Source organism: Nannobrachium achirus (genome assembly GCF_963921795.1).
Source record: "Nannobrachium achirus genome assembly, chromosome: 16".
Lineage (NCBI taxonomy): Eukaryota > Metazoa > Chordata > Actinopteri > Myctophiformes > Myctophidae > Nannobrachium > Nannobrachium achirus.
In genome coordinates, this window is record NC_137823.1 from 23,619,212 (window position 1) to 23,638,532 (window position 19,321).

The 19,321-nt window shown below is 41.8% G+C and overlaps 1 protein-coding gene across 1 annotated transcript; it reads left to right on the forward strand.

Moving 5' to 3' along the window:
- Positions 1–14,404: 14,404 nt before the first annotated feature.
- Positions 14,405–16,903, forward strand: LOC308300914 (bifunctional glutamate/proline--tRNA ligase-like; the record flags this gene model as incomplete). Its single annotated transcript, XM_080744810.1, has 1 exon — positions 14,405–16,903. One exon carries the CDS (start codon positions 14,405–14,407, stop codon positions 16,901–16,903), a length of 2,499 nt encoding a protein of 832 aa, XP_080600936.1.
- Between the last annotated feature and the right edge of the window lie 2,418 nt (positions 16,904–19,321).

Sequence of the window (19,321 nt, forward strand, 5' to 3'; positions counted from 1 at the left end):
ACCCAGCTGACAACCACCATCACTACCCTGACACGGGATAAGAACCAGCTGACAACCACCATCACTACCCTGACACGGGATAAGAACCAGCTGACAACCACCATCACTACCCTGATACGGGATAAGAACCTGCTGACAACCAACTACGATACCCTGAGGCGGGAGAATAAACAGCTTTGCTCCAAACTGACCCCAGCGGAAAATGGTGAGGTTACAAAACTTTTTGAAGGAATACTAATAATACATATTGTTATTGATATTTACTCTAAAGTTGGAATTGATTATCAATGTATTGAAATTGTGTAATTAAAAAACCTGATTGATATTTAGGCAAATCATGTCCCAGTGGATGGACGAAGTTCGGTTGCAGCTGTTATTACAAATCTACTGAAGGGAAAACCTGGGAGGAAAGTAGAAAACAATGTCAGCAGACAGGAGCAGATCTGGTGGTCATTGACAGTCAAGAAGAACAGGTTAGTATGTGTGTGTGTGTGTGTGTGTGTGTGTGTGTGTGTGTGTGTGTGTGTGTGTGTGTGTGTGTGTGTGTGTGTGTGTGTGTGTGTGTGTGTGTGTGTGTGTGTGTGTGTGTCCATTAAACACATACCGGTAGATTCATGTGTTTTCATGATTCATGATTTTATGTCCTGAATGTCCTGTAGCCTATTAAGGAAAATTGATTATGGTTCAATAATGTACACTGATCAGGAATTCATCAGAGGGTTGAACCAGCAATCTTGGATTGGTTTGAAAAGGACGGGGGCCAAATGGACTTCATGGCTGGATGGAACAGCAGTGACAACACAGTGAGACATTTTACAAGTGTTTCTATCTATCAATCAATGACACTGTATGTGAGTGACTGAGTGGATGTGGTTATAAATACATGATGTTGTTTATTCTACAGGTACTGGGCCAGTGGATATCCTGATAATGCTGAAGACACGAACTGTGCATTCTACTTCCCGAATACAGGATGGTATAATGAAAAATGTTCAGTAAACCGGCACCATATCTGTGAGAACTGATGTTGAAGCTTGAAGATGAAGCTTAGCGTTCTGCTTTGTTTTGTTAAACAGTAATAATTATTAATGTCAATCAGAAACATTTTACTGCACAATAGTAAAAGTTGTACTGCTGTACCTATAATTACATTAATATAAACAACCAACAAAACCAACTATTAGGGCTCAACATGGCTATAAGTTTTGCTTTAAGAACACAGTTATTATTACACCATCAATGTGGAACTGTGGAACACATATATCAAAATGACAAAATGATGTTCATTGACTACAGTTCATCATTCAACACCATTAGTCTCTCCAAGCTCGTAACCAATTTCAGAGACCCAGGATTCAACACCACCCTGTGAACTGAATCCTGGACTTCTGACAGACAAACCCCAAGAAGCTTTAGCTGTAGATGTTATTTACTTACATTTGACTTAATTTATTCTATTCAGCAATGTATTCTATTTGTACAGTTTTGGCTTATTATTATATTATATTATTGCTTATTATGGCTTTTTTGATCTTCTTATTATATTTGTATTGTTGTCTTTAACCACATGAACCAGAGTGTCCTTATTCTCAGCATTTCATAATAAGTGAACATTCAGAGAAAATAGGGAAACATTTGTCAAAAGTAGCAGATCTACAAGTTCACAACGCGTCACAAGGTGATGAACTTGTAGATCTGCTATTTTTGTCAAAGAGATGGGAGGGGGAAAGTAGTTAAGTACAATAATGGCAATAACTGCAATGTTGCCACAGCTGTATAAACTGTATTTTACCCCAGGGTTTTATTTTATTGTGTACACTGGGCAGTGAAAGCTTCTAATAAAACTTTACTTGACAATAAGCATTATTCAACTCTTTAATGTACATTTCTACTATGGAATAATACTGTAAGTACCTGATACTACTCTAGGAAAACTTGTAGGTCCAAAATGAAACTGTTTTATATATTATAATTAAAAAAAAAACATATTTAAATAGTAAAAAATAGCTTATCTACAAGCTCACACTGCGACAGGTTGTGGGCTTGTAGATCTACTATTTTAATACATGTTGTGTAATGTTCTTCTATGATGAAGTAGGGCATTCATTTACAAATAAATAAATAAAAATAAAATAAAGTTTAAATATGGAGGTTTCTGACCGATAGTGACCATGTTTAACTTGAAAGGTGCTCTCAGTAGAGTGTATATCTCTGCCAGGAGGCCCTATCTCCATCTGTCTGTCTGGACCATGTAAGGACAATGTTTTGGGGTTGGGTGTATGAAAGGTCACAGGTAATGGAGGGGAAGGGATGTAACAAAGCACTGTCATTACATCATATTACTGTGTAACCAGAGAGACAGGCTGTGTTTAAATACATATTTGATTAGTGAACACATTGTACCATGTAGTGTATTGTCATTACTAAGACAAACCAGAGAAAGTCAAGCAAATGAGTAACTTCATACAGAAGAACATATGATGATAATGATTGATTGATAAGCCCTAAGAATTTTGAGTGAGAATGGGCCTCAGTAAGTTGTCAGTTTTTTATCACCAAACTGACAAAATAATCATCCAAATAATAATGTAAATTAATAAATAAAAGTGTACTAAAGTGCACAATGCTAGGAACTTATGCCTACAGCTGTGTAGTAAACATTAAAGTGGACTTTCATAAGAACATCTGTAAGCCTTTATTTCATCCCTGACACAGCTTGTATCACCAACATGAAGCATGGCGGTGTCTACGTTAATTATGTCTCGTGTTTATAGGCTGAACTGGGAGAACATACCGGTAAGTCCAGTTTGACTTTTCAAGACTTTTCAAGAACTCCAGTTGAGGCTCTAATGATGACTCTGGTTCAGACACTGTCATCATGTGCAATAAGTAGCCTAATATGTCCATTGATATTTGCTATAACAAATATCTAATATGAAACACACATACATACAAACACACACAAACACACACACAATATGCCAATGAAAAAGTATATGAAAATACTTTCTTCAATTAATTACTACACAGGAAAAAGAAAATGGGCGAATCACTGGAGGACAGTAGAACATTTAAAAACCTATTAAAGGAATCTAGCACATTCACATTATAGAGCGTGATGTCGCTGACGTGCATTTTAAACCACATCCTCAAACCTTCTCGCTGCAACATGTTTTTAAGCGAGAGGGGAACTCAGATGACGTCTCTGAACTGATGAGAATCTGCTGCTATGTGTCAGGAGGAGGAAACACAACAAGCTAGCCTTATTTAGACATAACAAGGGGTCAGTTTCTCCTATGAAGGCAATAGGGCAGGTGCTCCAGCAATGGTTGGCTCCTATGTGTGCATGTGTCTGATGGGGGAGTCACCCAACTCTGACAGTTCACGTAAAGCCCCAGTGATGCTGCCTCATCCACCGCTGTAACTTTTTACACAGTACTTCCACGTCACTGTGTGTAGTAATAATCATGTAGTTATTTTGATATAGATCATTACAAGAGAATAATTATACTATTGGTGGTCAATAGTTACTGTTTAAGCCTCTCTCATCCTTGTAAGATGTCTACACATACTCCATATACATATTCCATGCCAGACTTGAGACATGCAGAGTGATGGAGACAGCGGACAGAGAGGGGACACTGTGGACAGAGGACAGTTGGACTAAAGAGTGGTGGACCTCTATGAGAGCACAGATGTTAAACTATATCTCCATTCATCTCCTTATACTTTTTCCTTTGTCTCTTCATTTGATGCTGAGCTGTCAGAACCAAAAAGTCGACTTGTCGACCTTTTGGTTAATGCCCTAACACACTCACACGCACACACGCACGCACGCACGCACGCACGCACGCACGCACGCACGCACGCACGCACGCACGCACGCACGCACGCACGCACGCACGCACGCACGCACGCACGCACGCACACACACACACACACACACACACACACACACACACACACACACACGAACAGTAGAAATGTCCATGAATTGAATACCTTGGACTTACAACATGAAAAAAGACTGTAAAAGGTCTTATTTGGGATGTTCCTTTTAAGCAGGGTGTTTAACTGTACTACATTTCTATTGTACTGACTTTACTTGTATTATTCTCCGTTTTTGTCTAATAACATTTTCAATCAATCAATCAAAAGTCAATCAAAAAGACCCCATATGGGATTATTTTCCTGGGGTCCCAAAAGTCTCAATTGTGTAAACAGAGCTATGTCACATTTTGTCATTATATACATGTTATATATACAGGTCATCTTTTGCAGTCGTTTTATTTTAAAGTATACAGAAAAGGCCTCAGATAGTCAGATAGTCACAACATGCCGCCCGCACCAACTTGCTACATTATCCCCAAACTGTGCCCACCTGCTACGTGTCAATTCAGAATTCAGGCTGCAAGTTTCAACTACGTACGGTAGTTGCATTGGAAAACATTGGAGTGGACTAGGCTTAAGAGTTTAGACCCCTGTACCTTCAGGTGGTAGATCAGCTATTTTTGGTGAATGTTCCAAAGCCAAGTATACGTTATAGGGATGGTCCGATCAGGTTTTTTGGAACCGATCACCGAGCACCGATCACAAAAGTTTGATCAACCGATACCGATCAATCACCGATCCGATCAAGTTATTATTTATATATTATTTATATTTTCTAAATGTTAATGTTTTAACTTTAATTAATTAATTCACTCACTCATGAATTCATTTATATATTTGCCTTATAGTTATTTACCAGCATTACTATGTATTTATTATCATAGCAGTAACTAATTATTCCTTCAGCACTGTGGAAATCAATACCCCAAAATGGCCTCAAGTGGGCATACTGAACGGCTGGTTGATCGGATGCACCGATCGGATCGGATCGGTGAATTTACCTTTTGATCTAAACCACCGATTATCGCCGATCACGCTTTGATCGGCCCGATCCGATCCATTGCCGATTGATCGGTAACATCTCTAATACGTTATTATCTTAATTCTTGTCCTATTTGGAAACAGATACCGGTATTCTCTCAACTAAGTTTTCCTCGCGACATATTAGGGGGAAAGTTGTACAGTATATATTTGACATTAACACAAATGTAAGGTAACTGTAATGCATTTGGCTGATTCAACCTAAAATACTGTTTTGGAAATACTTTAAGAGCTGATATCTCCTCAGTTAAATAAATGATGTGGTGTGTTGGTTGAGCTGAGGCGGTGTCATGCCATGTGGACATACATATGACTAACACACTTTATCTGTTCCCCTATATGTTAAAGAGGTGTTTTTTTTTAAAGCGGTACATGTTGTCACATCACTAAGCAACATCAGACGTGTGTGTGAAAAGCACTATTATGTGCTTGATGTGGCAAGTCTCCCCTATTGTTCTTCTATTCTGTTTTATTCATAATAAATGAACATGTGACCTTTGATTGTGTCATGTAATCAGCCATTAAAATATGTAAGTCCCACCTGTGAGAATGACAGAAAAAGGATTGACAGGCACTTTTATATTCTGTAGATTCTAAATGAAAATGACCCAATAGGTTTGTGGGTTTTAAGATGCGATGGAAACGATTGAGACATTTACTTTGAAATAATTTGTAGAATTTGAAATATTTAACTTTTAGCGCCCCAACCTTCCTTTCTTTCGCCCTTTTGGAATTATGTTACTTCAACATGCTTTAACTTAAAGTCCATTTCAAAATAAAAATGTAGAGCCATCTATTTTGGACTTGAATTGCTGTTATCTATTTTGGACTTGAATTGCTGTTAACACATTTGTTATTACCTTTTATACATATGGGGCTATCCATCTTCAAACTTGTCAGCTCAGTGAGTGCATTAAAATAACATTTGCATTAAATTAATTAATAGTGGCACTTTCCAAGAAAAGTTAACATTACAATCACACAATCTCGCTCTGTATCACACACACACACACACACACACACACACACACACACACACACACACACACACACACACACACACACACACACACACACACACACACACACACACACACACACACACACACATTCACATTCATATATATAGTCACATACTACTGGAAAGTACATTTACTCAGTTACTGTACTTAGGTCAAACTACTTCAGAACTTTCAGGTGTTCCAGTACACAATAATGGTGTTTATTGATGTCCCAGAAGGGGTTAAACCACCCAAGACCATAGGAGAAAATTATGTATGTGTGCGTGCGTGTGTGCGTGCATGTGTGCATGCGTGTGTGCGTGCGTGCGTGCAGTTTGTTTTCATTGGTGTGAGCTGCCATAATTATGCAATTATTGCAATATAACAGTGCTGTCTACGTTTAGGGCAGTGAGGATATATTCAAGTGTTGTGAAGAGGTGGAACAAATAACTGCTAGAAGAATTGAAGTCATAAAGGTACAAATGGCTGTAGCTAGGCATTCTGATAACATTGAGCTCCAAGAAGAAGACACAAACTATGAGAATGACACCACCATTACAGCAAGAAGAATGAATGTAGAAATGTCTGAAGAAGGACATTATGACTGCCTTGATCTGCAAAGGATGGACGATGCAGTTTATGGAGATCTTCAGACCAAGAAAGATCCTCAAAAGTCTGGTAAGTAGTACGGAGATGTTACTTAAAAAAAAAAAAAAGTTTTAACCATTTAAACCATAGGGTCAAAGATTTTAACTGTCCACCCTGGCACCCTCCTTACTTTCCCTGTGTGTGTGTGTGTGTGTGTGTGCGTGCGTGCGTGCGTGCGTGCGTGCGTCTGTCTGTCTGTCTGTCTGTCTGTCTGTCTGTCTGTCTGTCTGTCTGTCTGTCTGTCTGTCTGTCTGTCTGTCTGTCTGTCTGTCTGTCTGTCTGTCTGTCTGTCTGTCTGTCTGTGTGTGTGTGTGTGTGTGTGTGTGTGTGTGTGTGTGTGTGTGTGTGTGTGTGTGTGTGTCTGTAAATGCTTGCATGCGTACGTACGTGCGTATTTCCATTTTGTTAGGATATTCTTTATTGCTAAAGCATTGCGCAACCAGCCACAGACAAATTATCACATATTTCAAAGTAGCCTGTGTGCTAGTTCAGGAGGATACACTTGAGGTGTTTACACACACATGTGTGTGATGTATGTGACGTGTCAAGCAGCTGACCAATCTGGTGATCTGTTTAAGCTCATCTCATTAATTGTACTTCCTCTTGCTGTTAATACCAGTGAACATGGTATCTGTTCATTTGCTCCAACCACCACCAGTGTTCTCTGCTTTCCCTAGGTGTTCTGTGGAGGGATTGTTAAGTAGTGTATATCCCCCTGTACTGTATATCCACCACACAAAAATGTCTGTGTTGAGTAAAATCTATTGCCATAAATGATTAAATTAGGGAGAAAAAGGGGTAAAAGCAATACAAAAAACAAGCGCAATTTTGAAGCTAATAGTGGTGTGAAAGTGGTACTTAACGGGGTACCAAGACGGCTCCACTCAAGAGTGGGCCTGGACTAGGCGAAGCGGTGCCTTAAAAGTGACGTATACGCGCTGCTGATACTGATTGGTCGGAGAATCTGGCTCACTGGCTGAGCTGTGTCTTCATAACAACTTGAGACAGATTTGAGTTTGCAGTCACGGCTGCAAATCAAATATAAAAGCAACGCCTGTTTGTTTTATAGGCTGTTTATAAAGAGGTCGATTATAGGGACAGTGGGAGGAATGATTCCTTTGATGTCTAAAAGTATTTTTTTTAGAGAAAATGCTGGCAATTTCAAAGCACTTTGGTCTGGTTGGGTTGAGCTAACAGGACTTTTTGACTCTTATCTTGTTTTTGTCTAACAGAGAGAAGGCGTTCCAGAGTTGTTGCTGTGTGTTCAGGGATGCTGTGTCTTTTGCTGCTGGGTGGGAACATAGGCCAGGCCGTGTACTGTGAGTATTCCATGTCACTAAACTACCACATCACTCACTCAGGCAGTTTGTTGTCTGACATGTTCTAGCTGTGACAAGTGACAACTATAAAAGCCACCAAGGTATTAACCAAAAACTTCATGAGACTTATTTTATTGTCTAATTGTCATTGTTTCTTTTTGAGGGTATTATTGCATGCATCTGCAAAGTATGATGAATAAAGTGGAGTTGAAAAGTTAATGCACGTAAATAAGAATAATAACATGACGATCAGTGGCAACAACTGTGTTTATCATAACCATTTATTTTCTTTGCAGATCATTCACCCAGTAACAGCATGACCAACGACACCCTGGTGCATGATTACAATCAGCGGAAGTCCAATGATACCCTGATCCTGGAGAATACCCGGCTTAAGACGAACAATAACAACCTGATGCGGGAGAATAACGAGCTGAAGACCAAACTGATCCCAGTGACAAATGGTGGGGTTACAAACCTTTTTGAAGGAATATTAATACATTATATGTATTGTTATTGATATTATTGAATTATTACTCTACTACTCGATAGTTGGGATTGATTATCAACGTATTGAAATTGTATAATTAAAACACCAGTAACAATAATAACATGATGAACAGTGGCAACAACTGTGTTTATCATAACCATTTATTTTCTTTGCAGATCATTCACCCAATAACAACAGCGTGACCAACGACACCCTGGTGCATGATTACATCCAGCTTAAGACCAACTATGATACCCTGACCCTGGAGAATACCTGGCTAAAGACCGACAACAACAACCTGACGTGGGAGAAGACCGAGCTGACAACCAACGTCAATACCCTGATGCGGGAGAAGAACCAGCTGTCAACCACCATCAACAACCTGATCCTGGAGAATAAACAGCTGAAGTCCAAACTGACCCTAGTGGAAAATGGTGAGGTTACAAACCTTTTTGAAGGAATACTAATACATTATGTGTATTGTTATTGATATATCTAAATTATTATGCTCTACAGTTGGAATTGATTATCAATGTATTGAAAATGTGTAATTAAAACACCTGTTTGATATTTAGGCAAATCATGTCCCAGTGGATGGATGAAGTTCGGTAGCAGCTGTTATTACAAATCTACTGAACGGAAAACTTGGGAGGAAAGTAGAAAACAATGCCAGGAGACAGGAGCAGATCTTGTGGTCATTAACAGTCAAGAAGAACAGGTCAGTGTGTGTGTGTGTGTGTGTGTGTGTGTGTGTGTGTGTGTGTGTGTGTGTGTGTGTGTGTGTGTGTGTGTGTGTCTGTGTCTGTCTGTGTGTGTGTGTGTGTGTGTGTGTGTGTGTGTGTGTGTGTGTGTGTGTGTGTGTGTGTGTGTGTGTGTGTGTGTGTGTGTGTGTGTGTGTGTGTGTGCGTGTGTGTGTGTGTGTGCATGTGCGTTTGCGTGTCCATTAAACTCCTATAGATTCATGTGTTTTCATGATTCATGATTTTAAGTCCTGGATGTCCAGTAGCCTATTAAAGAAAATTGATTATGGTTCAATCATGTACAATGATCAGGATTTTGTCAGATGGTCGAACCAAGACTCTTGGATTGGTCTGAAAAGGACGGAGGGCAGATGGACATTGTTGGATGGAACACCAGTGACAACAAAGTGAGACATTTTACAAGTCTATCTGTCTGTCTATCTATCTATCTATCTATCTATCTATCTATCTATCTATCTATCTATCTATCTATCTATCTATCTATCTATTTATCTATCTATCTATCTATCTATATAAGTCACTGTATGTGAGTGACTTGAGTGAGTGGATGTGGTTAAAAATACATGATGTCGTGTATTCTACAGGTACTGGGTCCGTGGATATCCTGCCAATAATGGACACTGGAACTGTGCATACAACTACCCAGATGTAGGATGGTATAATGGTAACTGTTCAGATGGAACCCAGTACATCTGTGAGAAGTGATGTTTCTCTTATCCTCATATTGATGACTTAGCGTACTGCTTTGTTGAGTTAAACACTAATAATTATTAGTGCAAATCAGAAAACCACAAACATTTTACCGTACAATAGTACAAATGTTACTGAACTTGCACCCATAATCACATTAATATAAACCAAAAACTATTTGGGCTCAGCATGATTATTAGTTTTACTTTAAGTTATTATTATACCATCAATGTGGAACTGTGTAACACATGCAGTATGTGACAAAATGATGTTCATTAACTACAGTTCATCATTCAACACCATTGTCTCTCCAAGTTCATCTCCAAGTTCAGAAACCCAGGATTCAACACCACCCTGTGTAACTGAATCCTGGACTTCTGACAGACAAACCCCAGGTCACAATCTATGGCTGTGTAGATGTTATTTACCGTTGTTCCCTGTAGAGCGTGGCACATTTCCTGGGTCAAGCTACCCAGATCACATGTGTCTTCTTATTTCGAAAAAGCGCCTGCAATGTAGTGCATTTGAAACTACATTGCAGTGCACATCATACAGTGATTACTGCTTGCCTAGTGTGAATTGTTTTATTTTTATTTTATTTTATTTTCTGTTTATTTCGTTGCTGAGTGTGGTCAGCAGACAAAGTGATGTGAGTGAGAAGAAAAAACCTGGGTGAAATGCACCAATATCAACAGGAAACATCGGTAATCACATTTTACTTTATTTTATTCTATTTTGCAATTTATTCAATATATTTCTACGATTTAGCTTTTTTGCTTATTATGGTGTTTTGATCTTATTATATTTGTTTTGTTGTCACACTGTTGTCTTTAACCACATCAGAGCATCCTTATTCTCAGTATGTCACACCCGAACATTCAGAGAAAATAGGGAAACATTCCTCAAAAGTAGCAGATCTACAAGTTCACAACACGCCACAAGGTGATGAGCTAGATGAGCTAGGCTCAGTAGATCTGCTATTTGTGTCAAAGCGATTTGGTGTAGAGGGAAGGTATTGTTGTATAATTTTATGTCCATGAGTATATTTACTGTATTTCTCCATTATATCAAATACTCATGTCGGTAGTCCCTATCTGTATGTCCCTTTTCTGATTGGACAATATAATGATGAGCACATAGCCTATACTTCATCATACTGTACTTAACATGCTACTCGAACCCACACTGTTTCTTCAGGAACAGTATTTTCTTGTGTGAAGTGAGCACTGCTCACCTTCACACAACTGTGATTTTTTTATGAACGTGTACACTGAGCAGTGAAAGCTTCTAATAAAACTTCACTTAAGTAACTAGAAGCAGTGCTCTTCCGAGCACAGGTCTCCACCAGGCCACACAAATCGGCCAGTTATAGCGCCACCATGAGGCTGATTTAAAAAATGTGGGGCAGAGGTTCTGAATTAGCATCCAGGGAGTGTGTGTGCTCAGTTTGGCAGCGATCGGGCCAACGGCGCCGGAGATTAGCTGGTAACAACCAGGCCACACAAATCGGCCTGTTATAGCGCCACCATGAGGCTGATTTGAAAAATGTGGGGCAGAGGTTCTAGATTGGCATCCAGGGAGTGTGTGTGCTCAGTTTGGCAGCGATCGGGCCAACGGTGACTGAGATTAGCTGCTCACAAACTGCGAGGACGCACGGACGCACGCACGCACGGACGGACGGACGGACGCACGCACGCACGCACGCACGGACGGACGGACGGACGGACGGACGGACGGAGGGGAAAACATACTCTCCCTCAGCCTTCGGCTGGTGGAGACAATAAGCATTATTCAACTCTTTAATTAACAATTATACTGACCTATGGAAAAATACTGAACCTGATAATACTCTGTACTGTATGTTGTCTTGTCACTTTCCTGTCTCTCTTAATATGATCATGTGGTCATAATGTTACGAAATACAAATTATACATTTAACTTGAAAAGGTGCGCTAAGTTAGCCTAGTAAACTGACTCCTCCTAAGGCAGGAGGAGCCTGCTTTACGAGGCTAGCGCTAAGTAGAGTGTATGTCCTTGTCTGTCTGTCTCAGGCATGTAAGGCCAACGGGCCGAATTCACCAAACAATTTACGCCCAAATTACGCCCATATTTTGAAGGTACCGGCATTTCTGACTATTCCTACGTTAGTGATCAGATTCATTCATGTTTTATTGTCTGAGGTTTATATGCTGGAGATCCGTCGAGACTCAAGGTATGCCACCTCCGAGACTGACTTATGGGCTCAAAGCTGAATGCTTTATTCTTCATGCAAAATCAATTTCAATGGTGCCAAACATCAAATAAAATAAGTATGTGCCCAACTTGTCAACACATACAAATAACTAATAATAATAATAAAATATATATATTGCTTGGATGCATATTGTAGCGTCCCAATTAATATCTGGCCATTCAGTTGATGCATTTAAAACTGAATTATTGGGCATGTTTCACCTATTGGACTTCCATGCCAACTGCCCAACTCCATATGTCACGCTATTAATGTATAAATATTGACAAAATCACATGAACGCAGTCTTACCTTTAAGAGGATAGATGAAGGTGAGTGAGCACAATTGCTCAGTAGAAAGGGCTTATAATATCCATTCCAAGTTGTTTCAGCCTTTCCTCGTGAGGTTGAACTTTATAAATTAACTTCTTATTCTCAATACACGCTATAATGGCCAGTGATCCATCAGTAAGGTAATGTGAATTTCCACATGTGTGTATATGTGTATATAAAACAAGACGAACCTCGGTTCGAAGTGAAGCGGTGGACAGATAAAACCTCCAATAGCACATGAAACCATTTTGATGAGTCATTTGATGAGACGATCAAATTGTACATGTTCCTCTCCATGCTGACTATAGCAAAGTTAATAATTATTTAGTATATAAACCATGCTATTACCTATAGGGTTGAATTGTCATGTGAAGCTTCACCAATCCAATGCAATAGGTGAGACCTATGCAATAAGTGAGACCTATTGCATATTTGAAAAAGCCTATTCATTCTGGACTGATATTTTACACGTACGGGACAGGAAAAACCTGTTCATTCTGGCCTGGAGTGACCATATATGGACATAAGGTAACGGACATTGTGTTTTTGAAAAAACCTGTTCATTCTGGACTGAAATGACCATATATGGGCGTGATACACACAAAGCCATTCATTGGAAGCGGTTTCCACCGCTTCAAAAACATCCAGTGAAACTCACTGCACAACTCATACATTACATGCTATTGAGTGACTGATGTAAATTAGTTGAATCAACACACATGCACTTAAAGTTTAAAAAAAGGAGGTAACAGGTTTTAATCAAGATATTGTGTGCGTTTAAGTCTTAAACGCACACAATATCTTGATTAAAACCTGTTACCTCCTTTTTTAATTAATTCTTGACGTTTTTAATGATGGACAGTTGTTAGTAGTGTTGTACAGGCCCTACTGTTAGAGAGATCATGAAGCTACAGGAAATCTGAGGTCAAGTTTAGCTTCTGTTACTCATTGTGGTTGATATTTAGAATGCCATCTCAGTGCGTGCCCACGTGCGTGCACACGGTTTGTTTTCATTGGTGCACAAAGAGTGTGAGCTGTCACTTGCAATACAATATAACCATACGGTTTGTGTGTCTGAGAATTTACGTTTTGTGCTTCCTTAATGCTGCAGCATTGTGCAAACCAGCCTCAAGGACATGGTCATATTTTGCTAAACTAGTATAATTATGTTTATAAACCGGTAGTTCATGTAATGATTTTGATATAGCATACATACGTACATGCATACTTAAGATGTCTACAGATATTTATGCCAAGCCAGACTTGACAAAGAAGGTGAGAAGAGGGATGGAGACAGAGGACGGAGGGGGGACACTGAGGACAGTTTAGAGTTGGAGGACAGAGGACAGTATGAGGAGAGAGTGGTGGACATCTACCAGAGTGTGGACGACATCTTCCCTGGACCACAGGATGACACGAGGGACAACACAGCAGGAAGACAGAATCAGGGTGAGTTTGATTGGTGCACCTATCCATAGACTATGATTAGTCATACAGTATCAAAGAGATTCTGAGCTTGACGAGTGCATCTACCAGTATTTGTGTTCAAGATGTTTTCTTGTAAAATGTGAACATAAATAAATGATTAAATGTGTGTGTGTGTGTGTGTGTGTGTGTGTGTGTGCGTGTGCGTGTGTGTGTGTGTGTGTGTGTGTGTGTGTCAGAGTGACGTCATCCGATGGGAAAACCCTTGAAATAACACCGAGTGACGTCATCAATCGGGTGATGACGTCATCATCATGATTGTGCGACCTGATATCCCATATCTTGGAATGGCCATATATGGACATATCGTGTCAATCTCGTGTGGTCTATGATGTCATCTCCATATTTGGGAAAGGTTTTTGCATTTTCCCATTCAAGTCAACTATATAGGGCAACCAGACTATAATAGGACTTTATTCTTTCTTTCCATCTTTCTGGATAATATTAAACTTTAATTTGCGACGTCTTCGTTGAAACAGCTTGAAAACAAAACCGTCACTATAGTGTTAGGGAGCATGGCCTTAACGCTCACCATTAACTCCAGCATCCCTCCCCTGGGGGTCCTGCTGGTTGCAGATGGACACACTAAAGAAATGCCCACAGCCGGCTCCAAAGACAAGAGCAAGACCCAGGCAGCGAACACCCCCACTCTCCCTGCCAAGTCTTCAGCAGTCCCTCCACCAGCCCCAGCAGGTGATGTCTTCTCCAGCATTGTGGCCCAGGGTGAGACAGTACGCCAACTGAAGATGGCCAAGGCTCCCAAAGAGGAGCTTCTGCTTGGCCTAAAGGCTCAGTTCAAGCAGCAAACTGGTATGGACTACAAGCCAGGCATGGCTCCACCAGCCGCTGTACAAGCCCCACACAGTGCTAGTCCTTATGCCCGTGTAGCCCAGCAGGGTGAAGTCGTCAGGAAACTGAAGGCAGAGAAGGCTCCCAAGGAGCAAATTGATGCAGCAGTGAAGCAGCTCCTCGCTGCCAAAGCAGAGTTCAAACAGTTGACAGGGCAGGAGTATAAACCTGGGGTCACCCCACCTGCCTCCAGCCCTGCTCCTCCTGCCACCACCTCCTCCTTAGCAGGCCTGTATGAACAGGTAGCTGAAGAGGGAGAGGTTGTGCGGAAGCTTAAGTCGGAGAAAGCCCCAAAGGACCAGGTTGATGTAGCAGTGAAACAGCTGCTAGCTCTGAAGGCACAGTACAAGCAGGCCACGGGCCAGGAATATAAGCCTGGAGCCTCTCCTTCCTCTGCCTCTGCCCCAGCCCCATCTCCCTCTACCCCAGCCTCTGCTACTGTAGGCTCTAGTATCTATCAACAGGTATCCCAGCAAGGAGAGGTGGTCAGACAACTGAAGGCTGACAAAGCTCCCAAGGACCAGGTGGATGCAGCAGTGAAGCAGTTATTGGCTCTCAAGGATGAGTACAAGCAGCAGACTGGTCAGGAGTCTGAGAAGCAGGGAGCGGCAGGAGGAGAAGAAGGGAAGAAGCAGGGGCCCAAGAAGCAGACACGGTTGGGAATGGAATTCAAGAAAAAGGAGAACCTGGCCGAATGGTATTCCCAGGTGATAACCAAGGCAGAGATGATCGAGTATTATGACGTCAGTGGCTGTTACGTCCTTCGTCCGTGGTCCATGTTCATCTGGGACACCATCAAAGACTTCTTTGACAAGGCGATTAAGAAGCTGGGGGTGGAGAACTGCTACTTCCCCATGTTTGTGTCCCAGGCTGCCCTGGAGAAGGAAGCTACCCACATTGCAGACTTTGCCCCAGAGGTGGCGTGGGTGACTCGAGCAGGGAAGACAGAGCTGGCAGAACCCATTGCTGTCAGACCTACCAGTGAGACAGTGATGTACCCAGCCTACGCCAAATGGGTCCAGTCCCACAGAGACCTGCCCATCAAACTGAACCAGTGGTGTAACGTTGTGAGGTGGGAGTTTAAACATCCTCAGCCGTTCCTGAGGACCAGAGAGTTCTTGTGGCAAGAGGGACACACAGCCTTCGCCACCAAGGAGGAAGCAGAAAAGGAGGTGTTGCTGATCCTGGACCTGTATGCCAGGGTTTATGAGGAGCTGATGGCCGTCCCCGTGGTCAAGGGCAGGAAGACGGAGAAGGAGAAGTTTGCTGGAGGGGATTACACCACCACGGTAGAAGCCTTCATCTCTGCTAGTGGCAGAGCTATTCAGGGAGCCACGTCTCACCACCTGGGTCAGAACTTCGCCAAGATGTTTGAGATCATATTTGAGGATCCTAAGAAACCAGGTGAAAAGCAGTTTGCCTATCAGAACTCGTGGGGCCTCACGACCAGGACCATCGGTGTTCTGACCATGGTCCATGGAGACGACAGGGGCCTGGTGCTGCCGCCCCGCGTCGCCTGCCTACAGGTGATCATCATCCCCTGTGGTATCACAGCCAGCCTGGAAGAGACAGAGAAAGCGGCCATTCTGGCCAAGTGTTCCCATTACTGCAGCAGGCTGCAGGAGGCCCACATCAGGGTGAAGGATGACCTCCGAGACAACTACTCCCCCGGATGGAAGTCCAAGCACTGGGAACTCAAGGGAGTGCCAATCCGCCTGGAGGTGGGTCCTAAAGACGTGAAACAGAACCAGTGTGTGGCTGTGAGGAGAGACATGGACACAGGCAAGGACCGCCTCACCGTGGCAGAGGCTGATGTGGAAGAAAGACTCCCACGAGTACTGGAGGAGATCCAGAACAACCTGTTCAGGAAGGCTTCTGATGACCTGAATAAGCACATGGTGGCTGCGGACTCAATGGAGGCGTTTCAAAAAGAACTGGACCAGGACAAGATCGTCCAGATTCCATTCTGCGGAGGCATGGAGTGCGAGGACCGGATTAAGAAAACCACAGCCAAGGACCAGGACCTCCCTCCCGGGGCTCCCTCCATGGGAGCCAAGAGTCTGTGCATCCCCTTCAGCCCCCTGACGAAACTGCAGCCTGGACAGATGTGTGTGAGCTGCCAGGAAGCTGCTCAGGACTACACCCTGTTTGGACGCAGCTACTAAACTAATATGATGATGGAGGACAGACTGGTTTTTGAGCGGTGGTCACACCGTCTCCTTAGCGTGACCGTGTGTGTGTGTGTGTGTGTGTGTGTCTGTATGTAGACTGTGCAATACCATTGGGTGACCAGTGGCGGACTGGGTGACCAAGTATGTATGGGGTGTCTTAAAACGTTTAAAATGTTAAAACTGAACTCCACTCCAGGCCAATCAACTCACTTTTCTGAGCCTAATTATAAAAAAAAAGAAGAAAAAAAATACAGATTGCAGAAAAAACAGTGAATGATGAAAGTTCTGTTTTTTGTGTAATTGAGGTAAAAAAAAAAAGCCTAACAATAAAATAAACTACATTTTGATGTCATATGACCTTTAACACCTTGCCGTCCTAAATAGAATGGTGGTTGGTAGATTAGCCGTGAAATTTCTATTATTGTATTGTGATCTGAGACATAATATTATGTTTATAAACATGAGCCCGCCGCGCCTCCATCTTGGACAGCGGCGTTGTTTTTTCTTTTTTTTCCCCCCCCAGGTCAGTAACTCACCATTATTTTCTCGATCTCCGTTGGGATAGAATGGGGGTTTTGGCCGATCGTCGATGTCCCCGTGCGTTTCGCGTGCGCGATCCTTTCACGTAAATGTCCCCGCAAATAATCCATCTGTGACTGAAGAACAGAACTGAAAAGTTTCGCTAGCATAGCCCCAAGCATGGCTGCTGTAGGAGCTCGAGTGTGCAGACAGCAAACGAATGGCTGGGAGTAGCCTTGGAGAAGAAAAGGGCCATGACGTCACCTCTGCTTCATGCACGGTCTGCATGAGCTATGAATGCACGAGTGGTGACTAGGGAAGGTTAGACGATCGCCGATTTTCAGATCAAAATCTTTTATTCCGGTTTTAAAGAGAAAGTCCGGGAATGTACGGCGTGGCTGAGAGTCCCTGGGGGGATGTGCGATATAGTACGGTTTTAACATTAAGGGGCCCCCCTTGGCTTAGAAGGTGTTAAAGGGTTTTCTTTCTTTAATTTCTTGCCCTGTGTATTTAGGCTGTTGAGGTTATTTTGGAATTTCTGAATTTTCTACGCTCTTATTTTTATTTTCCCCAACAGCTGAGATGGCACAGCGGAGTGGCGAGTCTAGATTTAGGTCTGTTGTTCTAGGATTTGGTCCTGAGTGACCAGAGTACTGTAGTCAAGGACCCAGTCACCCAACATTTGAAAGGTCTAGAGCATACATAGGCAACTGGCGGCCCGGGGGCCACATGCGGCCCTCACCTTTCCTTAATGCGGCCCGCAGGTTAATACCGGAATACTGATACTATTATTGATTTCAGCTGTTACATTTCCAAACATGGCCTGCTTTAATTCCGTCAGTCTATATTAGTAGCTTAATGACTAGTATGTACTAAAATGTATTTTTTAATGTCCATTGTATTTGTATTTAGGTTCATAAAGTTAACATGAGCATATAACTAAATGCGTTTAAAATTAAATCAAAATGTAACATTTCACGATTCCAATTAAGAAATAACAAACAATCATTCAGGATTCCAATTCAAAAGAAGCAAAAATAGCCGATCTACAAGCTCAAAACGCATCGCAGCTTCTTTTGTATGAGATAATAGAATGACAAAGTAGAACGTAGCAATATGCAATGTGGCCCTCTGGAGTGAAGGTGGAAATATAGTGTCCCTCACCATCATCAAAGTTGCCCACCCCTGGTCTAGAGACATCACCTGGTCTAGAGACATCAGACAGTGTGTTGAGAAACACAAAGATCAGGGCAGACCCCTGTAATCCCCCCAAACATTTCATGTCCACTCTACCCTCTGGAAACTTTACTTGTCATGATTGTATACATTGCAATGCTATGATTAAAGGACAACTTTGGCTTTTTACAACAAGGGTTCATATTTTAGATTGTAATTAGAGAAAAGAAAAAAATTGTGTTAAAATGTTTTCATTTGCTTCGTTCTATTGTTTTATCGTGTTTACCGTGCTAATATGTGGGGCATGCGTACGCATGGGGAGCATGCGTACAAGTGGCTAAATATGTCTTTTTAGACACAATAAGCCAGCAGTTTCTTTATTATTATTTACAGTAACACTTCTAGCCCCCAATAAGTCAAATCCAACCATGAAAGGTTGTGTTGTGTTGTATCTTGGGAATGGGCTTATTCTGTGTAAAATGATATTTAGCCACTTGTACGCATGCCCCCAACCACTGAAATAAGAATGTCTAAAACAATAGAAAGAAGAAAATGAAATCATTTTAACACTCATCTTTTATATTCTTTAATTACATATGAACCCTTGTTGTAAAAAATCACACCCGTGTGAAGTGGAGCTGTGTGTGTGTGTGTGTGTGTGTGTGTGTGTGTGTGTGTGTGTGTGTGTGTGTGTGTGGATCATGTGTACCGATTTTT